General features: G+C 42.7%; 1 protein-coding gene across 1 annotated transcript in view; it reads right to left on the bottom strand.

Annotated features, from left to right (window-relative positions):
• LOC141082716 (uncharacterized) overlaps positions 1–2,292 on the bottom strand; it is a 59,407-nt gene extending 57,115 nt beyond the window's left edge. Inside the window, exon 1 of the mRNA XM_073566649.1 lies at positions 2,061–2,292. Coding sequence (XP_073422750.1) covers positions 2,061–2,184 — 124 coding nt within the window. The 5' untranslated portion in view covers positions 2,185–2,292. The remainder of the gene's footprint in view (positions 1–2,060) is intronic.
• Positions 2,293–23,951: the final 21,659 nt, after the last annotated feature.

The raw sequence follows: 23,951 nt of genomic DNA on the forward strand, positions 1-23,951 counted from the left end.
TGTCCAAAATATTTTAATGAATTTGGGGTATTTTTGGGGTGCTGATTCTGAATATGTCATCAGTTTTGCCAGATTGGCTCAAGTTTTTGAGATTTTTGGTATCTTATTTATAGCACTTGTTGGTAAATGCGACGCATCATCTCATTAATTTCTTTGGATTAGTACTTGAACTGAGCAGTTCTCAATATAGTTTTGTGTTAATTAGTGTTCTAAAAGTTTGTTCATAGCTTGATTTTTGCACTAACTTTATGTTGTTGTCTGTTTTCCAGTGAAAAGCATGAACTCATCATGAAGAAGTTGTCTTAACGATCCAGACTCATTCTGTTACATTTGTGGTGAATATACACTGCCAAAACATAGAAGAAACATAACACACTTCGTAAAAAAAGTGTATTTTGCCTATTTTGGGGTTATGCTTGGGGACCAAGACAAGTTTTGGGCACCACACATAGTGTGCAAAGCATGTATCGAATTATTACGAAAATGGAGCAAAGGACAAAGAAAAAGCTTCAAATTTGGTGTTCCAATGGTGTGGAGAGAGCCAAAAAATCATCATGATGACTGTTATTTCTGTGCAGTGCAAGTGCAAGGATTCAATAAGCATAAGAAACGAAAATGGGAGTAACATGGAATCTGCAAGAAGGCCTGTCCCTCATTGTGAAGATGTGCCTGTACCTGTGTTTACCATAAATAACAGTCATCATGATGATTTTTTGGCTCTCTCCACACCATTGGAACACCAAATTTGAAGCTTTTTCTTTGTCCTTTGCTCCATTTTCGTAATAATTCGATACATGCTTTGCACACTATGTGTGGTGCCCAAAACTTGTCTTGGTCCCCAAGCATAACCCCAAAATAGGCAAAATACACTTTTTTTACGAAGTCTGTTATGTTTCTTCTATGTTTTGGCAGTGTGTATTCACCACAAATGTAACAGAATGAGTCTGGATCGTTAAGACAACTTCTTCATGATGAGTTCATGCTTTTCACTGGAAAACAGACAACAACATAAAGTTAGTGCAAAAATCAAGCTATGAACAAACTTTTAGAACACTAATTAACACAAAACTATATTGAGAACTGCTCAGTTCAAGTACTAATCCAAAGAAATTAATGAGATGATGCGTCGCATTTACCAACAAGTGCTATAAATAAGATACCAAAAATCTCAAAAACTTGAGCCAATCTGGCAAAACTGATGACATATTCAGAATCAGCACCCCAAAAATACCCTAAATTCGATGAAATATCTTTGGCACCAAAAATGCTGTTGACCAGTGTTATCTATCTGTCTGTCTATCTATCATCTATCTATTATCTATCTATCTATCTATCTATCTATCCGTTATCTATCTATCATTCTATCTATTATCTATCTATCTGTCTGTCTGTCTATATATCTATCTATCTATCTATCATCTATCTATCCATTATCTATCTATCTATCTAATAGCTATCATCTATTATCTATCTATCTATCTATCAATCTATTATCTATTCATTATCTAAGTGTCTATCAGCTATCATCTATTATCTATCTATTATCTATCTATCCATTATCTATCTATATATCTATTATCTATCTATCTATCTATCTATCTATCTATCCATTATCTATCTATTAGGTATCATCTATTATCTATCTATCCATCTATTAGCTATCATCTATTATCTATCTAGCTATCTATCAATCTATTATCTATCTATCCAGTATCTAAGTGTATATCTATCTATTAGCTATCATCTATTATCTATCTATTTATTATCTATCTATCCATTATCTATCTATTATATATCTATTTATCTATCTATTATCTATCTATTATCCATCTTTCTTTCTCATATATATATATATATAAATATTATTTTGGATCTTTTTCAAAATTATTCTATCCCACACTCTCATATCTATATCTTTATTCATTAAGACAGTATACATTTGCGATACCAATTTTTACATATCTTCAACGTGAGCAGAATGATAGAACCCTTGTAGCAGTCACCATCACATTATGGACGGGCAATTCAATGTAAAATAATTAGATTAATTTATTACTTACCCGGGATAAAAGTAGAAAATGCAAAAACAATCCAGAATTTCATGTTTCCGCGTACAGTAGCAACAGGTTTATAATAAGGAGCGCGCTCACTGACTTCCTGTCCTCTCAACAGGAGGAAACTCATGGTGTTACAGAGATGACAGCAGTGATAAATAATGCTGGTACATAGTGAGGGGACCGTCAGCGGTAATGGATGGTGACATAGAGAAGCGGTTTTGCTTTTTTGCAGTTATTTTGTGTGATGATGTCTGAATGATGTGCTCATATCATAGTTATATATGAGTATGTATGTGAATGGACCTGAAAAACTAAGCAAGGGAGGCTCCAACATACTGTATATTTTTCACCAATAAGCTTTGCTGTGAGAGGGGGCTGGTACCTGAGGTGATTTCTAGAATTACTGATGATCTTATCACTATCACATTAAGGCCATGGAAATAGACCCCAATGCCATTTAAAGGTCTTCTATCTACAATACTTACACAAAGCTGCCTAAAGATGGGCTTTGCTTTAAAGAGGACTTGTCACAATATCAAAAAGGGACAGATTTTGCTTAATCTATTCACACTGCTCGTTTGAGTATCACTTTCTTTTAAAATCTGCCACAAGGTTCAAGAGATATGGGGATTTTTTTAGTGTTAGTTTTTAAGGCACTTAGTGTGAGGGTATCGCTCACAGGATCCTCAGGGGCGTGGTTTAGCCTGCTTAGCACAATTTACCTGTAAGCTTTGCCTTCATTGTAGAAGGCCATAAAAATTAGAACTAAAAAGAAAGGCTCATGTATCTGGATAAAAAATAGAAAGAAAAGAAAAATGGGCAATTAAGGTGAGCAGTGGGCATAAAATAAGTTTTAATTTGGCAATAGGTCTTTCAGATTAGTCACTTTGGGCCATTAAACATACATTCTAGTTACAAGTAGATTTCTGTACTTGTCACTTTTAGACTCAAGTCAAAGATGAATCCAGGCATGTTGAATACAGCTCCTGGTCCCCCATGCTCAGTCTCTAAAAAGGCCACCCACCGTGTGCAATATGTAGTTAGAGAACCTTCTTATGTAGCAGAGGGGACCTACAGGCATCTCCAGATGTGAGGCACACCTGCCAGTGCCACTTATACGCCCTCTAGTGCTTGGTTACTGGCACCCTTTATGGTTGCCCATCTAATAAAGATTAATCTAAATTGAAATTTGACAGATTCGCTTGAATATTGCCAGGGAATCGAATTTTCAATTAATAACTTCGGAGTCAATTGAATCTGCTGGTAAAAAGTGAAACAATCATCTCTCCTTGCCTTTACCATACCTCTTCCACCACTGGTAGTCCTCTAGTCGGTGCCTATATTTTGACTCTCGTCTTTTATCTTCTTTTCGTTCCAGGACTTCAGTTTGTTCACTGTTCTTCACCATTCTTCAAGTCATTGTGTGGGTCTCAAAGCTTGTCATTGATGTGTAAAATAAAAAGGTGAGGGAGTGCACATGATCGGTACCAATAAGGTAATGGGGTAAATTTATAGCCAATTGACTACTAACCTTGGAGGGTTATACATTCCGGCATAACACTGGTGAGTGGCGAAGGTGAGAATAGGAATTAATAGAACGCTGGTATTTCAGATTCAAAGATGAGAGGTTCTGGATCCGAAGTAGCTGCGGCATGTCCTGTGGCAGGTGGGCAGCTGTGAAACACGCCCAGGCAAGCAGGTGATTGCGGGCGTTCCTAAGTGCCTGGTTAAGGCCGGTGTGCAGTAGACGCTAAGCGCAGCCGCCGTGAGTGTCGGGCCACACGTTATTAAAGTCATTGATGTGTGTCACACTCTGCATGATCATGTTGGACACAACGCATGTCAATGACATGTGTCTCACCATGCATGACACAATGGGACCAAGTGAAGAATGAGATGACTTGATGAAGGGGTCATGGTATTGATCACAGTTGAATCTTCCATCTGCATGAGCTTTGAATGACATAAAAGGACATATTGCTTCTAAAGTAAAAAATTACAATGCAAAATATCAGGAGAAATGACCTCTTCACAGAGTGTACACATGTCAATGATTAGATTTGATAAATGTTATCTTGTGGAAATTTTAAGATCTGTGTATATGTGTAGGTTGGTGTGAATGTGGGGAGGTTGACCTGGCGGATGGATCTGCCTTTAGTGGTAGGCAGAGGGATAGCTCAGTGTAGGAATGGAAGCACTGAGATGAAGAGAAAATGGGTGCCGTGCTGTAGAGTGACCATAAGAGGGCAGTGGGGAGCGAAGAAGAAAGTGATTATGTAACTGCCAGGGTTCAAGGTCACTGTCATTGGTCACAGGTCTCTGTCAGGTGATAGTGGGCGGAGCTACCAGTGCAGGTAGTATAAAGGCTGAGGGAAGGTTCCAGAAGTTCCAGTCAGCCAGGGGAGCACACTAGATAGGAGGGTCTGCTGTGAGGTGAAAGGCAACAGAGGACCCTCAGAGAGTATCTGACAGTAGAGACGGTCACGGGGGGTGACTCAAAAGGATAGTGGCGGCACACAGAGATGGTCTGAGAGCAACAGACAACGGTGTACTTTGAATGGCAAACCGCTGAGGTGAAAGTGCCTAGGGCAGCCACAGTGGAAGGAGTCACAAAGGACGCCACGACGGTGAAACAGAGAAAGTGAAGGTACCTGGGTCTGTGTAAAAAGGAGTTGTGAAAGTCCTGTCGTGAAGCTGGAAGTCATCAAAAGGCAGTGAATAAACACAAACCTGTTGAATTCATTTTCTGTCTCAGTCTCCAGTCTGTTGGCATCAAGAAGTGGGTTACCCCCCATCCCTGCTGGTCTCCAAATCTCTTTCATCATCTCCTCCACCCCAGTCCTGCTGGATCAGAACCACCTAATCGCCTTCCCTCAGCCCCGACCCTACATGAATGACCAATATTAACTTCTTCTCAACACGTAGAAGGACGTTCAGTGGTTTCCCCCATCTCATGTAACACAATCACTCTTCTGAAGTTCTCATCTGTATAACTAACCACCATAAAGCTCTGCTTGATAGAAAACAGAGTTTAGAAGCTCTTGTTGCTCATTTGTTCCTTCATTTTGACCCTCTGATTTTCATTTTGACCTTCACCAAAATGAAAAAATGAAGTTGTCATGGTTAGGACATGGTTAATGTCCTGTTCTAACAGGGTTAACTTTTGCCGGCCTCTCTTTGGATCTGGGAGGGGTATTTATACTCACTCCAGACTAGGATTCCCTGTCAGCTATACTGTTATACTGGCTGTGTGTCTGACCCCCCTGGTGTGTGTGTATACTGCATTGCTTGCTTGATTCCCGTGTATGACCCGGCCGATCCCCTCACTCTGAACTCCATCTCTCATTTTGGTACTATTGTCTTCTCCGGGTTCTGACCTCCTGGCTTGGCTATTGTTACTCCGTTACAGTTTGTCCCTATTGTACCATCCATTGCCTGTTCTGGTTTTCTGATCTATTGCTACATCCTGACTATTAGGGCAGCACGGTGGCTCAGTGGTTAGCGCTGCAGCCTTGCAGCGCTGGAGTCCTGGGTTCGAATCCCACCAAGGACAACATCTGCAAGGAGTTTGTATGTTCTCCCCGTGTTTGTGTGGGTTTCCTCCCACACTCCAAAGACATACCGATAGGGAAATATAGATTGTGAGCCCCATCGGGGACAGTGATGAAAATGTGTGTAAACTGTAAAGCGCTGCGGAATATGTTAGCGCTATAAAAAATAAAGATTATTATTATTCGCTCTGTCTAACCCTTTGGTACTGTCCTGCTATCTCGTGCTTTGACCCGGCTTGATCTGGTTTGCGTCCCTGTCTATGCCCCTTGGTAATTTGCCCCGTAGTTACTTTTCTAGGAGTTTCCCTGCAGCTCCTAGCTCTTTGGAGCTTAGGCCACGCCCCCAGCAGTCACGTGCTTTTGGTCCTGATAGTCTGAAGCACGCATCGTCACCGCTGCTGCCCCGGTCCACAGGTATCTTTGAGCACTGTTTTTGTACTCAGGACACGCGCACTGGCTCAGTGACCAAGTGCAGTGTGGTGTTCCTGACATTATAGCTGACCATTTCAGGTTTTTTTTCATCTGAAGGAAAAAAAAAAGTGTGTTATCCTCATGGATCCCATACAAGCTTTGGCTGATCAGGTCAAACACCTGACCCAAATGTTCCACAAACTTAATGTGGAACAGCGCACGATGGCCCATACCCAGCAACAGTTGGTGGATACTGTGCAGGGGGCTGTTGCTGCAGGGGCTCATAGTGCTGGGGATAGAGATGTGTCATTGGCATCCACCGAATCTCCGGTCAAATTGCCAGACTCTTTCTCAGGGGATAAAAGGGAGTTCAGGTCATTCAGAGAAGGATGCAACCTTTTTTTTTCTCTGAGGCCCCGCTCCTCCGGGGATGAGTTCCAGAGGGTGGGGGTCGTCATTTCCCTACTTCGGGGGCTCCACAGGCATGGGCCTTCTCTCTCTCTTCCACTGCTCCTGAACGTATGTCTGTGAATTTGTTCTTTGAGGCTCTGGGGCACATTTGTTGTCTTTCCTCTTTTTGTGGTCTTCACATTTATGATGTACCTGATAGAGTGCGTCTGGCAGAGGATATGGTGATGAGTGTGACACAGGGGAGGCACTCTGCTGAATGGTTCTGCTCAGATTTTAGACGTTGGACCGCCGAAGTATCCTGGAACGATGCCACCCTGAGGGGGTTGTTCCGCAGGGGCCTGTCTGACTGTCTGCAGGACGCTCTGGCATTACATCCTCCCCAGGGTCTAAAAATGTAAAGGCGGATGCCTTATCCCATAGTTTTGATTCTGTGTCCCCTCCAGAACCTCCTTCCTCCATTCTTCAACCGGGAGTGGTTTTAGCCGAAATCTCCTCTGAGTTACAGAGAGAGATTCTGGAAGCACAAGTACAAGCTCCCAGGAATAAACCCCCAGGTAAATTGGTTGTACCCGAACAATTCCGTCTCACACTCATTCAAGAATTTCATGATTCTGTGTTAAGTGCACACCCTGGTATTGCAGCTACCCGGGTGGGGCAGTAGCTAGGGGTTTTTGGTGGCACTCTGTAGGTACTGATATAAAAAGGTTTGTAAATACTTGTGGGGTGTAAACGTGCTCTAAAAGCTCTCAGGTCCGGCCGGCCGGGGAATTGGTGCCTTTGCCAATTCTGTATATACCATGGACACACCTGTCCATGGACTTTATTACTAATCTTCCATCTTCCAAGGGCAACTCAGTGGTATGGGTAGTGGTTGATAGATTTTCTAAGCAAGCCCACTTTGTGCCATTACCTGCATTACTATCTGCTGAAACCTTGGCCTGCTTGTTTATACAGCACATTGTTCGATTGCATGGAGTGCCCGTGAACGTGGTGTCGGACAGGGGTGTGCAATTTGTGGCCATGTTTTGGAGAGCGTTTTGTATGAAGTTGGGGGTCACGTTGTCATTCTCCTCTGCTTATCACCCGGAATCCAATGGACAGACTGAACACACCAACCAGTCATTGGAGCAGATTCTGAGATGCATGGCCTCCTCCAGACAGGAAGACTGGTGTGAGGTATTGCCCATGGCAGAATTTGCATTCAACTGTCATATTAATCCGTCTACCGGAAAGTCTCCCTTTCAGGTCAATTATGGGTTTGTTCCGCAGTTTGGGGAATTTTCCCATATGGATTCGGATTGCCCTGGTGCCGAGGGGATGGTACAACAGTTAAAAACCCTCTGGAGGGAGGTGCAGGGGAACATCTCCAAAGCCCAGAAGAAGAACAAACATTTTGCGGACAGGAGGGGGTTGTGTTGTGAGCTTATTTTCTAGTTCATTTTTGATGTCCGATGACCTCCCTCTGCTGGTGAAAGGAGGTGGTGAAACTGATTTGGATGGGTGTAACCTGTCACCTGAACAGGTGGATTGTGATTGGACATCCGGAATCTCTGAGTGGATATAAGGCAGCCGACGCCCTGTAGGGTTGCTGGTGATTTCTATGCTCTGAGCTCTGGCCTCCAGTTCAGTTCCTGTCTTCTAAAGCTAAGTTTTGCTCTGTTATTGTTCCATGAGGTTTTGTCTGATTTGCTTAGTTTTGTGTTCTGCCAGCCCCGGCTGGGGCTCTGCTGAATTTCCATTTTTGTCCCTGATCGGTTAAATCTCTTTTGCTCTGTCTTCAGAATATATCGGAGTGCTGATATACGGATTTTGAAGTCTAGTGACTTCAGGGCCGTTTTTCCTATCAGACATGTTGGGACATTTTTGGTAGGGTTTTTGCGGATTGCAGCCAGCATCTTTTCTGTCCTTTCCTATCTAGTTAGTTGGGCCCCATCATTTGCTCTGCCTGTCTTTCTGTCTGTGTTTGTGTTTTCATCTGTTTTCACCGACAATACATGTTGGGGGATGTCTTTTGCTTTGGGGTCTGCTCTGGGGCAGTTTAGATTTCCCCTTTCTTTCTTTAGGCTTATTTAGTTCTCCGGCTGTGAAGAGGCATCTAGGACCACCGTAGGAATGCTCCATGGCTACTGTTAGTTGTTGTGAATAGGATCAGGGGTCTGCAATCCGCTAGCTACCAACCTCTCCAGTTTTCTGGACTTAGCTTGCATTTTTGCTTTTTCCTCCTCCGGTGACTCATTCATAACAGAATCACCAGCCATACCGCAGATTCTAGGGTACTCAATAGCAGGAAAGAATTGTGAAAAAAAAAAATGTCAGAATTTTTTTTTAATGTATATTTTTTCCTCTTTTTCTCTGGGGCCGTAGGAGGAATTTTTTCTTAATGGAGATTAAGCAATTGTCTGATCATGTGGAGCAGCTCGCTGCTGAAGTGCGGGGAATTTCCGCCTATCTTGCTCATTCACATGCTGCTGAACCAAAGATCCCTACTCCTGATGTGTTTTTTGGGGATCGGTCTAAATTTTTGAATTTTAAGAATAATTGTAAATTATTTCTTGCCTTGAAGCCTAGCTCATCGGGGAGCTCTGCGCAGCAGGTTAAAATTGTCATCTCTTTGCTGCGCGGCGATCCCCAGGATTGGGCGTTTTCTTGGACACCTGATGATCCTATTCTAACTAATGTGGATGCATTTTTTCAAGCCTTGGGGTTGTTGTATGATGAACCTAATGCTATTGATCAAGCTGAAAAAGCCCTGTTGGCATTGAGCCAGGGTCAGGATTCTGCAGAGTTGGACTGTCAAAAATTCCGAAAGTGGGCGGTCCTTACTACCTGGAATGATGGTGCCTTGGCAGCTCTCTTTCGGAAGGGTTTGTCAGAAACCGTAAAAGATATAATGGTGGGATTTCCTGTTCCCTCTGGTCTTGACGATTCTATGTCATTAGCTATTCAGGTTGATCAGCGTTTATGTGAGCGTAAAATTACACGAGAAATGTTGCCACCTGTTGAACAAATGTCTGAACCTATGCAATGTGATAGAGTTTTGTCTAGGGCGCAACGTCAGGAGTTCAAAAGGCGTAATAAGCTGTGTTTTTTCTGTGGAGATGCCTCTCATAATATTTCTGTCTGCCCTAAGCGAGAGAAATGTTTTTCACACACATTTGCTGTGGGTGGTGTACAACCTAAGTTTCTTCTGGCAATTACTCTGATCTGCTCCCTGTCCACATTTTCCGCTAAGGCTTTTGTGGATTCAGGAGTGGCTCTGAACCTGATGGACTTGGATTTTGCTAAACGTTGTGGGTTTCCTATGATACCTCTGCAGACGTCTATCCCTTTGAGGGGTATTGATGCTACTCCTTTGGCGAAGAATAAACCTCAGCTTTGGACCCAGATGGTAATGCAGGTCGCCCCAGACCACCAAGAAAATTGCAGATTTTTGGTGTTGCATAATTTGCATGATACCATTGTTCTGGAGTTTCCCTGGTTACAAATCCATAATCCAGTTTTGGATTGGAAATCTGTGTCTGTGGTGAGTTGGGGTTGTCAGTGTGCTCTTAGTGACACTCCTGTTTTCTCCACCTCTCCCCAGTCGCAAGATGTTCCTGACTATTTGGCTGATTTTTATGATGTATTTAGTGTGAATAAGTCTGCGTCTTTGCCTCCTCATAGGAGTTATGATTGTGCAATTGAGCTGAGCCCTGGGTGTAAATTTCTCAAGGGTCGACTTTTCAATTTATCTGTCCCCGAGCATGAGGCTATGCAATCTTATATTAAGGAGTCGTTGGAGAAGGGTCATATTAGACCATCCTCTTCACCCTTGGGTGCTGGGTTTTTTTTCGTGGCCAAGAAAGATGGTTCATTAAGGCCTTATATTGACTATCGATCCCTCAACAAAATTACTGATAAATATCAGTATCCGTTACCCCTGATTTCTGATCTATTCTCCAGAGTTAAAGGTGCTTGCTGGTTTACCAAGCTTGACCTCAGGGGCGCGTATAATCTTATTCGCATTAAGCATGGGGATGAATGGAAGATGGCGTTTAATACTCCGGAGGGACATTTTGAGCACCTGGTGATGCCTTTTGGGCTCACTAATGCCCCTTCTGTCTTCCAGTGATTCATGAATGATATTTTCCGGGACTTTGTGGATAAATTTTTGATCATCTATCTGGATGATATTTTGATCTTTTCCAGGGATTGGGACTCTCATGTGGAACATGTTCGGACTGTGTTCCGGATCTTGAGGGAGAATTCCCTGTATGTTAAGGGGTCGAAATGCCTTTTTGGTGTACAGAGGATTTCATTTTTGGGATTTATTTTGTCTCCGTCAACTATTGAAATGGACCCGGCCAAGGCACAGGCCATTTAGGATTGGGTTCAGCCCACTTCTTTGAAGGCCCTCCAGAAGTTTTTGCGTCTTGCTAATTTTTATCGTAAATTTATAGCTAATTTTTCTGGTATTGCCAAACCATTGACTGATTTGACTAAGAAGGGTGCTGATGTGCTGAATTGGTCTCCGGAGGCTGTTTCATCCTTTCAGGAGCTGAAGAGGAGGTTCACCTCTGCTCCGGTTTTGTGGCAACCTGATGTCTCACTCCCGTTTCAGGTAGAGGTGGACGCTTCTGAGATTGGTGCAGGAGCTGTTTTGTCCCAAAAAGATCCGGTGACATCTAAAATAATTCCCTGTGCTTTCTTTTCCCGAAAGTTCTCCCCATCGGAACGCAACTATGATGTGGGGAATCGGGAACTGTTAGCCATGAAATGGGCATTTGAGGAGTAGAGACATTGGTTGGAGGGAGCTAGACATCAAGTCGTGGTCCTCACTGACCACAAGAATTTGATTTACCTTGAGTCGGCCAAACACTTGAATCCTAGACAGGCTAGGTGGGCCTTGTTTTTCACACGTTTTGATTTTGTGGTCTCTTTTCTTCAGGGCTCTAAGAATGTCAAGGCAGAGACACCCTCTCTAGGAGTTTCTTTGCTGATTCTCCTATTGTGACCAAGCCTGCTACCATCTTAGGTAAGGGGGTAGTTCTTTCTGCCATCTCGCCCGATTTGAGACGTGCTCTGGAAGAGTTTCAGGAGGACAAACCTGAGCGTTGTCCCATTGGAAAATTGTATGTTCCTGACCAGTGGAGAAAGAGAGTAATGTCTGAAGTTCATTGCTCCGCATTGGCTGGTCATCCAGGTATTTTTGGTACCAGAGATTTGGTGAGTCGGTCTTTTTGGTGGCCTGCCTTATCTCGTGACGTTAGGAATTTTGTACAGTCCAGTGGGACTTGCTCCCGGTCTAAACCTTGTTCTCGCTCTAGTGGGTTGTTGATGCCTTTGCCGGTGCCCAGGAGGCCATGGACCCATATTTCAATGGATTTTATTTCTGATCTGCCTGTCTCTCAGAGAATGACTGTTATCTGGGTGATTTGTGATAGATTCTCTAAGATGGTCCATCTTGTACCACTCCCTAAGTTGCCATCTTCCTCAGAGTTGGTGCCCTTGTTTTTGCAACAGATGGTTCGCTTGCATGGGATTCCTGAGAACATTGTACAGTATCTGACAGAGGAGTTCAGTTTGTCTCTAGATTTTGGAGGACTTTTTGTTCCAAGCTGGGAATTCAGTTGTCCTTCTCCTCTGCCTTTCACCCTCAGGCCAATGGGCAGACGGAGAGAACAAACCAGACTTTGGAGTCTTATTTGAGATGTTTTATCTCTGCTGATCAGGATGATTGGGTCTCATTTTTGCCCTTGGCCGAATTTGCTTTAAATAATAGAGCTAGTTCTGCCACTTTGATGTCACCTTTTTTTTGTAACTTTGGGTTTCATCCTCGATTCTCTTCAGGGCAGGTGGAGTCTTCTGCCTGCCCAGGTGTTGACACTGCGGTGGAGACAATGCACCAGATTTGCGACCAAGTGGTGGATAAGTTGTCTCTCTTCCAGGAAAAGGCCCAGCGGTTTTCCAACCGGCATAGGACCATTGGTCCCCGGTTTAAGGTGGGTGATATGGTTTGGTTGTCATCAAAGAATATCTCTATGAAGGTGGCTTCTCCAAATGTTAAATCTAGATTTATTGGACCTTACAAGATTTTGGAGATTCTTAATCCGGTCTCTTTTCGATTTTCTCTTCCTGTTACATTTAAGATCCATAACGTGTTTCATAAGTCTCTGTTGAAGAGGTTTGTTGAGCCAGTAGTTCCTGTGGTGGCACCTCCTGACCCTGTATTGGTTGAAGGTAATGTGGAATATGAGGTTGAGAAGGTATTGGATTCTCGTCTGGCTAGACGGAGACTCCAGTATTTGGTTAAGTGGAAAGGTTATGGCCAGGAGGATAATTCTTGGGTCTCTGCATCTGAAATACATGCCGAAAGATTGGTTCGTGCTTTTCATCGGGCCCATCCTGATCGGCCAGGTGGCGTGGATGAGGGTTCGGTGACCCCTCCTCAAGGGGGAGGTACTGTTGTGAGCTCATTTTCTAGTTCACCTTTGATGTCCGATGAACTCCCTCTGCTGGTGAAAGGAGGTGGTGAAACAGATTTGGATGGGAGAAACCTGTCACCTGAACAGGTGGATTGCGATTGGACATCTGGAATCTCTGAGTGGATATAAGGCAGCCGACGCCCTGTAGGGTTGCTGGTGATTTCTATGCTCTGAGCTCTGGCCTCCAGTTCAGTTCCTTTCTTCTAAAGCTACGTTTTGCTCTGTTATTGATCCATGAGATTTTGTCTGATTTGCTTAGTTTTGTGTTCTGCCAGCCCCGGCTGGGGCTCTGCTGAACTTCCATTTTTGTCCCTGATCGGTTAAATCTCTTTTGCTCTGTCTTCAGAATATATCGGAGTGCTGATATAGGGATTTTGAAGTCTAGTGATTTCAGGGCCGTTTTTCCTATCAGACGTGTTGGGACATTTTTGGTAGGGTTTTTGCAGATTGCAGCCAGCATCTTTTCTGTCCTTTCCTATCTAGTTAGTTGGGCCCCATCATTTGCTCTGCCTGTCTTTCTGTCTGTGTTTGTGTTTTCATCTGTTTTCACCGACAATACATGTTGGGGGCTGTCTATCACTTTGGGGTCTGCTCTGGGGCAGTTTAGATTTCCCCTTTCTTTCTTTAGGCTTATTTAGTTCTCTGGCTGTGAAGAGGCATCTAGGCCCACCGTAGGAACGCTCCACGGCTACTGTTGTTGTGAATAGGATCAGGGGTCTGCAATCTGCTAGCTACCAACCCCTCCGGTTTTCGGGACTTAGCTTGCATTTTTGTTTTTTCCTCCTCCGTTAACTCATTCATAACAGGGTTGGGTCCTGCTTTAACAGTGGGGGAAAAAGTCTGGTTGTCCACCTGTAACATCAAACTTAAAATACCCTCTATGAAGTTGGGCCCAAAATGTATTGGCCCATACAAGATTGTAGAGGTGATCAACCCGGTGGCAAACAGATTACAGTTGCCCACCTCCTTCAAAATATCTAGCGTCTTCCACAGGTCCCTATTAAAACCTGTGGGGACAGTTAGAGAAGATCCCTCATCTGTGGCTCCACCAATGTTGGTACAGGGTCAACTGGAGTACGAGTTATGGCGCATCATTGATTCACGGTGGGTGCACCGGAGACTTCAGTACCTTATTCAATGGAAGGGATATTCTGTTGAGGATCGGTCATGGGTTCCGGCCAGTTCGGTGCACGCTGATCGACTGGTGCGGGCTTTTCATGCCAGATACCCTGAGAAACTTGGGGGTCCAGTGGCCCCCCATTAAGAGGGGGTACTGTCATGGTTAGGACATGGTTAATGTCCTGTTCTCACAGGGTTAACTTTTGCCGGCCTCTCTTTGGATCTGGGAGGGGTATTTATGCTCACTCCAGACTAGGATTCCCTGTCAGCTATACTGTTATTCTGGCTGTGTGTCTGACCCCCCTTGTGTGCGTGTATACTGCATTGCTTGTTTGATTTCCGTGTATGACCCGGCCTGTCCCCTCACTCTGTACTCGTCTCTCGTTTTGGTACTATTGTCTTCTCCGGTTCTGACCTCCTGGTTTGGCTATTGTTACTCCATTACAGTTTGTCCCTATTGTACCGTCCATTGCCTGTTCTGGTTTTCTGATCTATTGCTACGTCCTGACTATTCGCTCTGTCTAACCCTTTGGTACTGTCCTGCTATCTCGTGCTTTGACCCGGCTTGATCTGGTTTACGTCCCTGTCTATGCCCCTTGGTAACTTGTCCCGTAGTTACCTTTCTAGGAGTTTCCCTGCAGCTCCTAACTCTGTGGAGCTTAGGTCACGCCCCCAGCAGTCACGTGCTTTAGGTCCTGATAGTCTGAAGCATGCATCGTCACCACTGCTGCCCCGGTCCACAGGTATCTTTGAGCACTGTTTTTGTACTCAGGACACGCGCACTGGCTCAGTGAGCAAGTGCAGTGCGGTGCTCCTGATTGGCGTACTGCAGTAAATATTCATGATGAAATATGTAATCATGAAGCGATAGTTAGAGTCGTACCTTAAAACCCCATCGGTGTGTTGTAAAGCTTTGTTCTTGGCCTCTTCTTTGACTATGAACAGGTCATGCCCACCTCATTAGTTCTTTTGGTTTCTCAGATGTCCAAACCTACTATTTTATAGAGCGACTGACATTTTATGTCTTTTAGTTTTCTCAAACCCAACAGGTTTTAAGACAAAAACATTTCCAATAATTGCCCCTTGAAGAATGCCATTTTTATATGTCTCACCATACTTTGGACATCTGTCTCTTTGGAGGACCCAATACATGTAATACATCATTTGGCCTCAATAGGCACTGCAGATGAACTGAACACCTGCTGTTACTTTGCACTGGAGATTATTGATGACTACCGGGGCTTCCAAGCACAAAAGACCTTGTATTCAGCATATATTTGGGTATCTCCTCTAACAAAAGGGCTTTACTAACAGCAAACAAGCATTTAAAGGGTAGTGTGATCATGGATTTTAGGTATTGGGTAGAGAGTGATTCTGTTGAAATTCAAATTTTCCAGATACGCCAAATTTCCAGGAAATTTGATTCCCAGCAAATTGAGCCTCCAGTTATTCACAAAAACAGGAACAACACCATTCACTTCACCTAACATCTTAATCTTTTACTATCATGTGCTGTCGCACACTGTCTATACAGTTTTGTCATTGTCTTATACTGTATTTTTCTGTACCTATCTCTATGGCTAAGCTATTACTATGATGTAGCAGGTGCATCTGCATTCCTTGCATTTATTTTTATGCATAATGAGCTATGATAGTCTCTCTTGATTGGCTGTGGTATGCCATGTGATGTAAAAGCTGCGATGCTCTATGAGGAAACACGCCTATGATCATGTGATCCTTCTCTGGCAGATGCAATCCTCTGCAATGTGTAAAATGGCAGCAAAGATATTTACAAATTATTTAAATTAATAAGATTCAGTAAATTATGCCAAAATTCAACATAGAATCACTGTGCATCAAATTGATTTGCTGCTCTCTATGTAAGATTCATTAAATAAAAAAGTAAATCAAGTAAATGCTTTGTTTTATGCTGGTTTTGCCTTGATGATGTCACCAGGACAAACACTCTTCATAGTTTTATAAGTTTGGTGGTTTGAGGGTTTATGGTAAAAGTAAAGCAGCATATGGACTTTCTTCTTAGAATTCACTACTGATACATTATTTTCCTGAAACAGTAATTTGATATAGAAAAAAATAACTTGCTGGCATTAATAACTTCCTTACCTTACACCACTAGGCATACTGGCACTTGATTACACTAGAATACAGGGTTGCTCACATTATTTAAATCATGACTCTAGATGAGCAGGATGCTGGCATTAATCACTAGACCACCAGGGATGCTTTTATTATTAAATTCTTTAGAATAAAGCACCAATGAAGCTGGTATTGTTAACTGCATTACCCTAGGCCATCAGGGATGTTGGCACTATTCACTATGCAACCGTGGATGCTGGAAATATTTAGTAAATCACTTGGTATTAATCACTTCATTACCATAGACCAAAAGGAATTCTGATATTGATCACTATACAACCAGGATTTTGGATGTTTTCACTTCTCTAGACCACCAGAGAGGATGGCATAATTAATCACTGCATTACCCTAGACCACCAAGGATTCTGACGCTGTTTACATCATTACCCAAGACCACAAGAGATGCAGGCATTAATCACTTTATTACCCAAGACCACCAGCACCTTCATTACCTTACTGCTTCAGGTATATTGGCATTAATCGCTTGATTATCCTAGAATACAGCATTGTTGGCATTATTTAGATCATGACTGTAGACCACCAGTATTCTGGCATTAATCAGTAGACCACCAGGGATGCTGTTACCCTCATTTCATTAATCTAGGGATGTTGAGACTATTACAACTAGTTTATATACTGTATATTACCTGAAGAAGGAGTTGATCAAAGTCCAAAATGCGTTGTATTACATTTTTTTAAATACATCCGATTCTCTACATTTGGTCCACCATTCCTATTTGGCAACACCCAGACACCACAGCCGCAATTTTCCTCCCACATTTTGATTCTCTTCTCCACCCGCTGGATGTGAGTGCAGCGGCCGAAGCAGCAGCCTTCTATCATTTGGCTCTATACCTACATTGGAGTTGTGCAGCACACAACTTATCCAGGTGAGAGACATACATCCTACCATCCCGTCTATCAGTCTGCGCAGGGAATGTTCTCGCTTTCTCATTTTTATTAGTATAAACTTCTAGGGTTACTTCCTAGTCAAGTAGGAAGGCCTACCATTTTGTCTTATCAGCGTGCACAATGTAATTTTTGGGCAATGTCGAACATTTATTATAGTTGGAAATTAAACAGTATTGTGCACTGCTTTTCTTATTAATGTCCTGTAATAAGTGCAAATGTTACATTTACACCTCCAGTTGCATTTCTGCTCTTATGACTCTACGGTCAGAGGTGTTACATCCTGTGGTGGGCTGACTGGAAAAAAATAATAAGCAAAGTTTATCACTATAAATCAAATGTTTTATAAGCCATAGTAAAGCTTTTTCTTTTTCATATTTAGTTTGAGCAATGATTTTTAGAAAGCTGAACCATAGTGAATGATCCGCAAGCAGTGGTGCAGTGTTTTGTGTGCCAAATTAGATTTGGGATGATAATTAGGGACAGTAGTAGGGCTGGGTTAGGAATAGAGTAATAAAAAAGGACCTGTTGAGTTAAATACATTATAGAAATTACTGAGTTCCCTTGATTCTGCCGCTCTTTTCCCTTTTGCGTTGCTTCCCTCCACTGCAGAGATATTCATATTTGTTTCTTCTGGAGCTCAGTATGTGAAATCTCTGCTAGCAGTCAAACTGGGCATTTCTTTGGAATGTTATCTGGAGGAGTGTGCTTTCACCTCTCAACTCAGAAGCTACCAATTTTAGCTGCTCTAGCAGTTTATCAGATACTGCTGAGCTGTGATTGACAGCATTTAAAAAGGAGGGGTGAGCACGCACACCTCAAGAGACTATGACAAAATATCAAGTTGGACTGCAAAGCAACGATTTCACATACAGTGCTACAGAAAAAATAAAAAAAAAATTTCTCTGTAATGGAATGAAGTGTGCAAAATGGAAATGAGCATCAGAATGAGGGAGCTTAGTGATTTTTACAAAGCAAATTAAAATCCAGCTCACCATGATATGCATCTTGAGGGTATTCAGAGCATAGAAATGCCTTGTCAAGGTGTAGAGAATGCAGAAATGATGAAAATTGAGCTCCACGAACTGTGATTCTTTAATTCACACAAAATACTTTGAGGACATACAGAGTCAGCAATACAACTTGACATGACTTGCAACAGCAATGCGTTTCATGTGTCTGCGCACACGGACCCGAGCATCTGGCGTTATATGTTACCGCTGGTCACAGCACTGCGGTTCCCACACTGTCAAACACTTGATAGCTTGTGAGCCAGCACAGCAGCTGGGACAGGTGATAAAATGGTTACCTCCAGTCAGGCATCAGCTGATGAGAGTACTACTACTCTCATGAACGTACACCTACTCTCGATGATAGGAGTGAGAGGAGTCGACAATGGTGAGAGTAGTACTTTCATCTTCTGGCACCTGTGCATTTTAATAAAGATGTCAGTGTAATATAGTACAGAAAGCGAGTGTGTATTTTCCTGTAAAATGTATTTATTGAATAAAATAAATAAATAAATGAATGAAAAGAATGGCTTGGGGTCCCCAATAATTTTCACAACCAACTGAGGGAAAGCCGATGGCTGGGGCTGACATTAATATTGTGGGAATGGGCTAATAGCCCTAAAGGTTCCCCAGTTATTAATATAATCTCACAGCTGTTTTCTTAGCCTTTACTGGTTATTAGAGGAGAGACCCACCAATAATGATGTGGGATTCCGCCCTATATTCAATAACCAGCAAACAGACAACTGTGGGCTGATATTAATAACCTAGGAAAGGGCCATAAACATTGACCCTTCCCAGACTAATAACATCAGCCCTCAGGCGCCCCCGAAATGGTGCATCTATTAGATGCACAAATTCTGATGCTAAGCCTCAGATCTTCACACTTGTTCTGGTGTGGTTACAAGTTGAATAATATTTGTGGGGTTGATGCCAGGTTTGTAGAGTCAGCTTACAATAACGCCCAGGGGATTGTAATGCAGCTTTGTCTATGAGATGCCCCCCATTACTAATCTCATAGTCATATAGTAATAAAGTCACACACAGCATAAAGTCATTTAATAGAAATAAAAACACAGACTCCTTTATTTGAAATAAACACTCCCCACCCTATTTTACCTATTTACTACTATAAAATTAAAAATCAACAGAATATTCCTCACCTGTACATTGATAATCCATATATCCCTGTTCCAACTGTGATACTTCAGGATTGCATAGCTGAGCATTGGCACGATGCAACCGGTCAGTCCTGAATCCAGGAGATACTGAACTGAGCGTGAAAGCACAGCTTCAGTGACTGACGGTAACCTCAATGACATCACTGCTGGTCACAAGCAGCCAAGTTCTCACACTGAGCCCAGTATATCCTGGATTCACTGTTGAAAGGTTGCATCATTCCACAGCTCAAGAGTTGTGATCTTCAGGGAAAAAATGGATTGTCATCAGAAAGGAGAGGAATTATTTTTATACTATATGTTTTACTAAGTGGGTAAAAGAGGATGGAGAGTGTTTATTTCAAATAAAGGAGTTTTTCTCTGTATTTATTTCAATTAACAGGATTTTTTTCTGTATGTGTCTTTTATATTTTACTATGGGGGTAGTAATGCTGGCTTCTTATAGACACCTTTCCATTACTAACCCCTTGGCTTGATGTCAGCAGGCATAAAACAGCTGACATGAAACCCTAACTTATTACCCCACTTGCACAAGGGCAAGTGGGAAGAGCCAGGCAAAGGGCCATAATTGGCGCATTTAACACATGCACCTTTTCTGGGGTAGATGCAGACTCCTATCTTTAGGCTGGTGAGGGCCAATATCCATGGCCCCTTCCCAGTCTGAGGATACCAGCCATCAGCTATCAGATTTAGCTTGGCTGATTGTCAAAAGTGGGAGAGCAGACCCCATGCAGCTTTTTTTTTTTAATTATTTATTTAAATAATAAAAAAAACTGTGTGGGACCCCTCAATATATGATAGCCAGCTAATATAATGCTGGAAGCTGAGGGCTGCAGTCTGCAACTGTCAGTTTTACCTGCACCTGGTGATCAAAAATAGAGGGGACTGCACGCCATTTTTTTTTAGTTTACACATAGTGCCCTGGCCAACTACAGCTATGCCAAAACTTGTCATGGCTGTGATTGAGCCATAAGTGCCCATACCAGTAAAGCTTGAAGATTGGATGCACTGCAGCCTTTCAACAAACTTTGTTCAGACAGCCGAACCAGAGCAGAGGCATGGACTTCCTTGAGAAGTCTGTGTTCAGGACCTCACACAGACACTAGGTGTTTGGCACAAACCCTGACCTTTACCGTTCTGGTTCACCCAGTTCAAATTACTTGCCTTGCTCTGACACTGGCTACCCATGCAACTCCACGGGCACTAAATATCTTTTAATGAGAACAGTAGTTCCATGCCATTGTGGGGAGGTTGAGTTGGGTACGGTTCTGTCTGTAATAGGAAGACAGAGTGATTGACAGTAAGTGTCATTTGGCAGTCCGCCATCAGAGGTCACTGGAGAGCACCAACGGCAATGGTTATGTAACTGTGATATGAGGACTTAAAAAGTTTTTATTAATTACACAATAAAAGAAAAACCAGACAAATAGGACATAATACAATACCATAAAATGTCATAATGTAAGAAGGTAGTTACATAGTGAACACATAAGCCATGAGTAAATATGGTGATCATAGAAATTCCATCGACAAAAAAGTGCATATAGTGAACAGACACAGAGTATAAAAACTCAAATAAAGTGCATAGGAGATGTAATAAGATCATAGATACCCGTGATCAATGGCTCAATGATCACGGGTAGGCAAAACGTACGTTGGAGGGAGCTGGAGACGCATTGAGCCATTGATCACGGGTATCTATGATCTTATTACATCTCCTATGCACTTTATTTGAGTTTTTATACTCTGTGTCTGTTCACTATATGCACTTTTTTGTCGATGGAATTTCTATGATCACCATATTTACTCATGGCTTATGTGTTCACTATGTAACTACCTTCTTACATTATGACATTTTATGGTATTGTATTATGTCCTATTTGTCTGGTTTTTCTTTTATTGTGTAATTAACCCCTTCACACCCGAGCCTGTTTTTGCCTTCGTGACCGGGCCAATTTTTTCAATTCTGACCAGTGTCACTTTATGAGGTCATAACTCTAGAACGCTTCAACGGATCCTACTGATTCTGACATTGTTTTCTCATGACATATTGTACTTCATGATGGTGGTAAAATTTTTTAGATATGAGCTGCGCTTATTTGTTAAAAAAATCAAAATTTGGCGAAAATTTAGAAAATTTTGCAATTTTCAAACTTTTAATTTTTATGCCCTTAAATCAGAGAGTGATATCGCACAAAATAGTTAAGAAATAACATTTCCCACATGTCTACTTTACATCTGCACAATTTTGGAAACATAATTTTTTTTTTTTAGGAAGTTATAAGGGTTAAAAGTTGACCAGCGATTTCTCATTTTTACAACAAAATTTGCAACACCATTTTTTTTAGGGACCACATCACATTTGAAGTGAGTTTGGGGGGTCAATATAACAAAAAATACCCAAAAGTGACACCATTCTAAAAACTGCACCTCTCAATGTACTCAAAACCACATTCAATAAGTTTATTAACCCTTCAGGTGCTTCACATGAATGAATGGAATATGGAAGGAAAAAATAAACATTTAACTTTTTTTCACAAACATTTTACTTCAAAACCATTTTTTTTTATTTTCACAAGTATAAAAAGAGAAAATGAACCACAAAATTTTTTGTGCAATTTCTCCCGAATACGCAGATACCCCATATGTGGGGCTAAACCACTGTTTGAGCACACGGCAGAGCTCAGAACGGAAGGAGCGCCGTTTAACTTTTTCAATGCACAATTGGCAGGAATTGAGATCGGATGCCATGTCGCATTTGGAGAGCCCCTGATGTACCTAAACAGTGGAAACCCCCCACAAGTGACCCCATTTTGGAAACTAGACCCCTTAAAGAACTTATCTAGATGTGTTGTGAATACTTTGAACCCCCAAGTGCTTCACAGAAGTTTATAACGTAGAGCCATGAAAATAAAAAATCATTTTTTTTTCCACAAAATGAACTTTTAGCCCCCAATTTTTATATTCACAAGGGTAACAGGAGAAATTGTACCCCAAAAGTTGTTGTCCAATTTGTCCTGAGTACTTTGATACCCCATATGTGGAACAAAATCTACTGTTTGGGCACACGGTGGGGCTCGGAAGGGAAGTAGTGACGTTCTGAAATGCAGACTTTGATGGAATGGTCTGCGGGTGTCATGTGCATTTGCAGAGCCCCTGATGTACTTAAACAGTGGAAACCCCCCACAAGTGACCCCATTTTGGAAACTAGACCCCCCAAGGAACTTATCTAGATGTATGGTGAGCACTTTGAACCCCCAAGTGTTTCAGTAAAGTTTATAATGTAGAGGCGTGAAAATAAAAAAATCATTTTTTTTCCACAAAAATGATCTTTTAGCCCCCAATTTTTATTTTCACAAGGGTAACAGGAGAAATTGGACCCTAGGAGTTGTTGTCCAATTTGTCCTGAGTACGCTGGTACCCCATATGTGGGAGAAAACTACTGTTTGGGCTCACGGTGGGGCTCGGAAGGGAAGTAGTGACGTTCTGAAATGCAGACTTTGATGGAATGGCCTGCGGGCGTCATATTGCATTTACAGAGCCCCTGATGTACCTAAACAGTGGAAACCCCCAATTCTAATTCCAACCCTAACCCCAACACACCCCTAACCCTAATCTCAGCCCTAACCATAACCCTAACCACAAACCTAACACCAACACACCCATAACCTTAATCCCAGCCCTAGCCCTAACCCTAGCCCTAACCCTAACCCTAACCCTAGCCCTAACCCTAACCCTAACCCTAACCCTAGCCCTAACCCTAACCCTAGCCCTAACCTGTGTACCTGCTTTTTTCTTTTTTTTTCTTTACTTTTTTTATTTTTGTGACAAGATCGCTGCGCTGCGATCTGACTCATAGTAACGCCACTTCTCCTCTGATCTCACACTGACAGATGATCAGAGGAGAAGCAGCGTTACTATGTGACTAGATCGCTGCCTGGCACACTGTAACGTGACTTCTCCTCTGATCTCACAATGACAGATGATCAGAGGTGAAGCAGCGTTACTGTGTGACAAGATCGCTGCCTGGCACAGCTGTGCCAGGCAGCGATCAGCTGTGCCTGGCAGCGATCTAGTCACACAGTAACGCTGCTTCACCTCTGATCATCTGTCAGTGAGATCAGAGGGAGAAGCCGCGTTACAATGAGGGAGATCGCCGGGAAACAAGCAGCTTTCCCAGCGATCGCTCCCATTGGCTGCTGTGATGCTGACGTCATCAGGACCTGAACCAATCAGGTCTCGATGACGTCGGGGGTCCCAGCATGCATTGTGCACCGGGATCCCCGCGTTGTAAGGTATGTGGGGGTCCCGGGGGGCACAAAACCGCCCCTGATGTACCTAAACAGTGGAAACCCCCAATTCTAATTCCAACCCTAACCCCAACACACCCCTAACCCTAATCTCAGCCCTAACCATAACCCTAACCACAAACCTAACACCAACACACCCATAACCTTAATCCCAGCCCTAGCCCTAACCCTAGCCCTAACCCTAGCCCTAACCCTAACCCTAACCCTAGCCCTAACCCTAACCCTAACCCTAACCCTAGCCCTAACCCTAACCCTAGCCCTAACCTGTGTACCTGCTTTTTTCTTTTTTTTTCTTTACTTTTTTTATTTTTGTGACAAGATCGCTGCGCTGCGATCTGACTCATAGTAACGCCACTTCTCCTCTGATCTCACAC

The sequence above is a fragment of the Dendrobates tinctorius genome, unplaced genomic scaffold (genome assembly GCF_039654945.1).
Source record: "Dendrobates tinctorius isolate UK_male_01 unplaced genomic scaffold, ASM3965494v1 ptg000019l, whole genome shotgun sequence".
Lineage (NCBI taxonomy): Eukaryota > Metazoa > Chordata > Amphibia > Anura > Dendrobatidae > Dendrobates > Dendrobates tinctorius.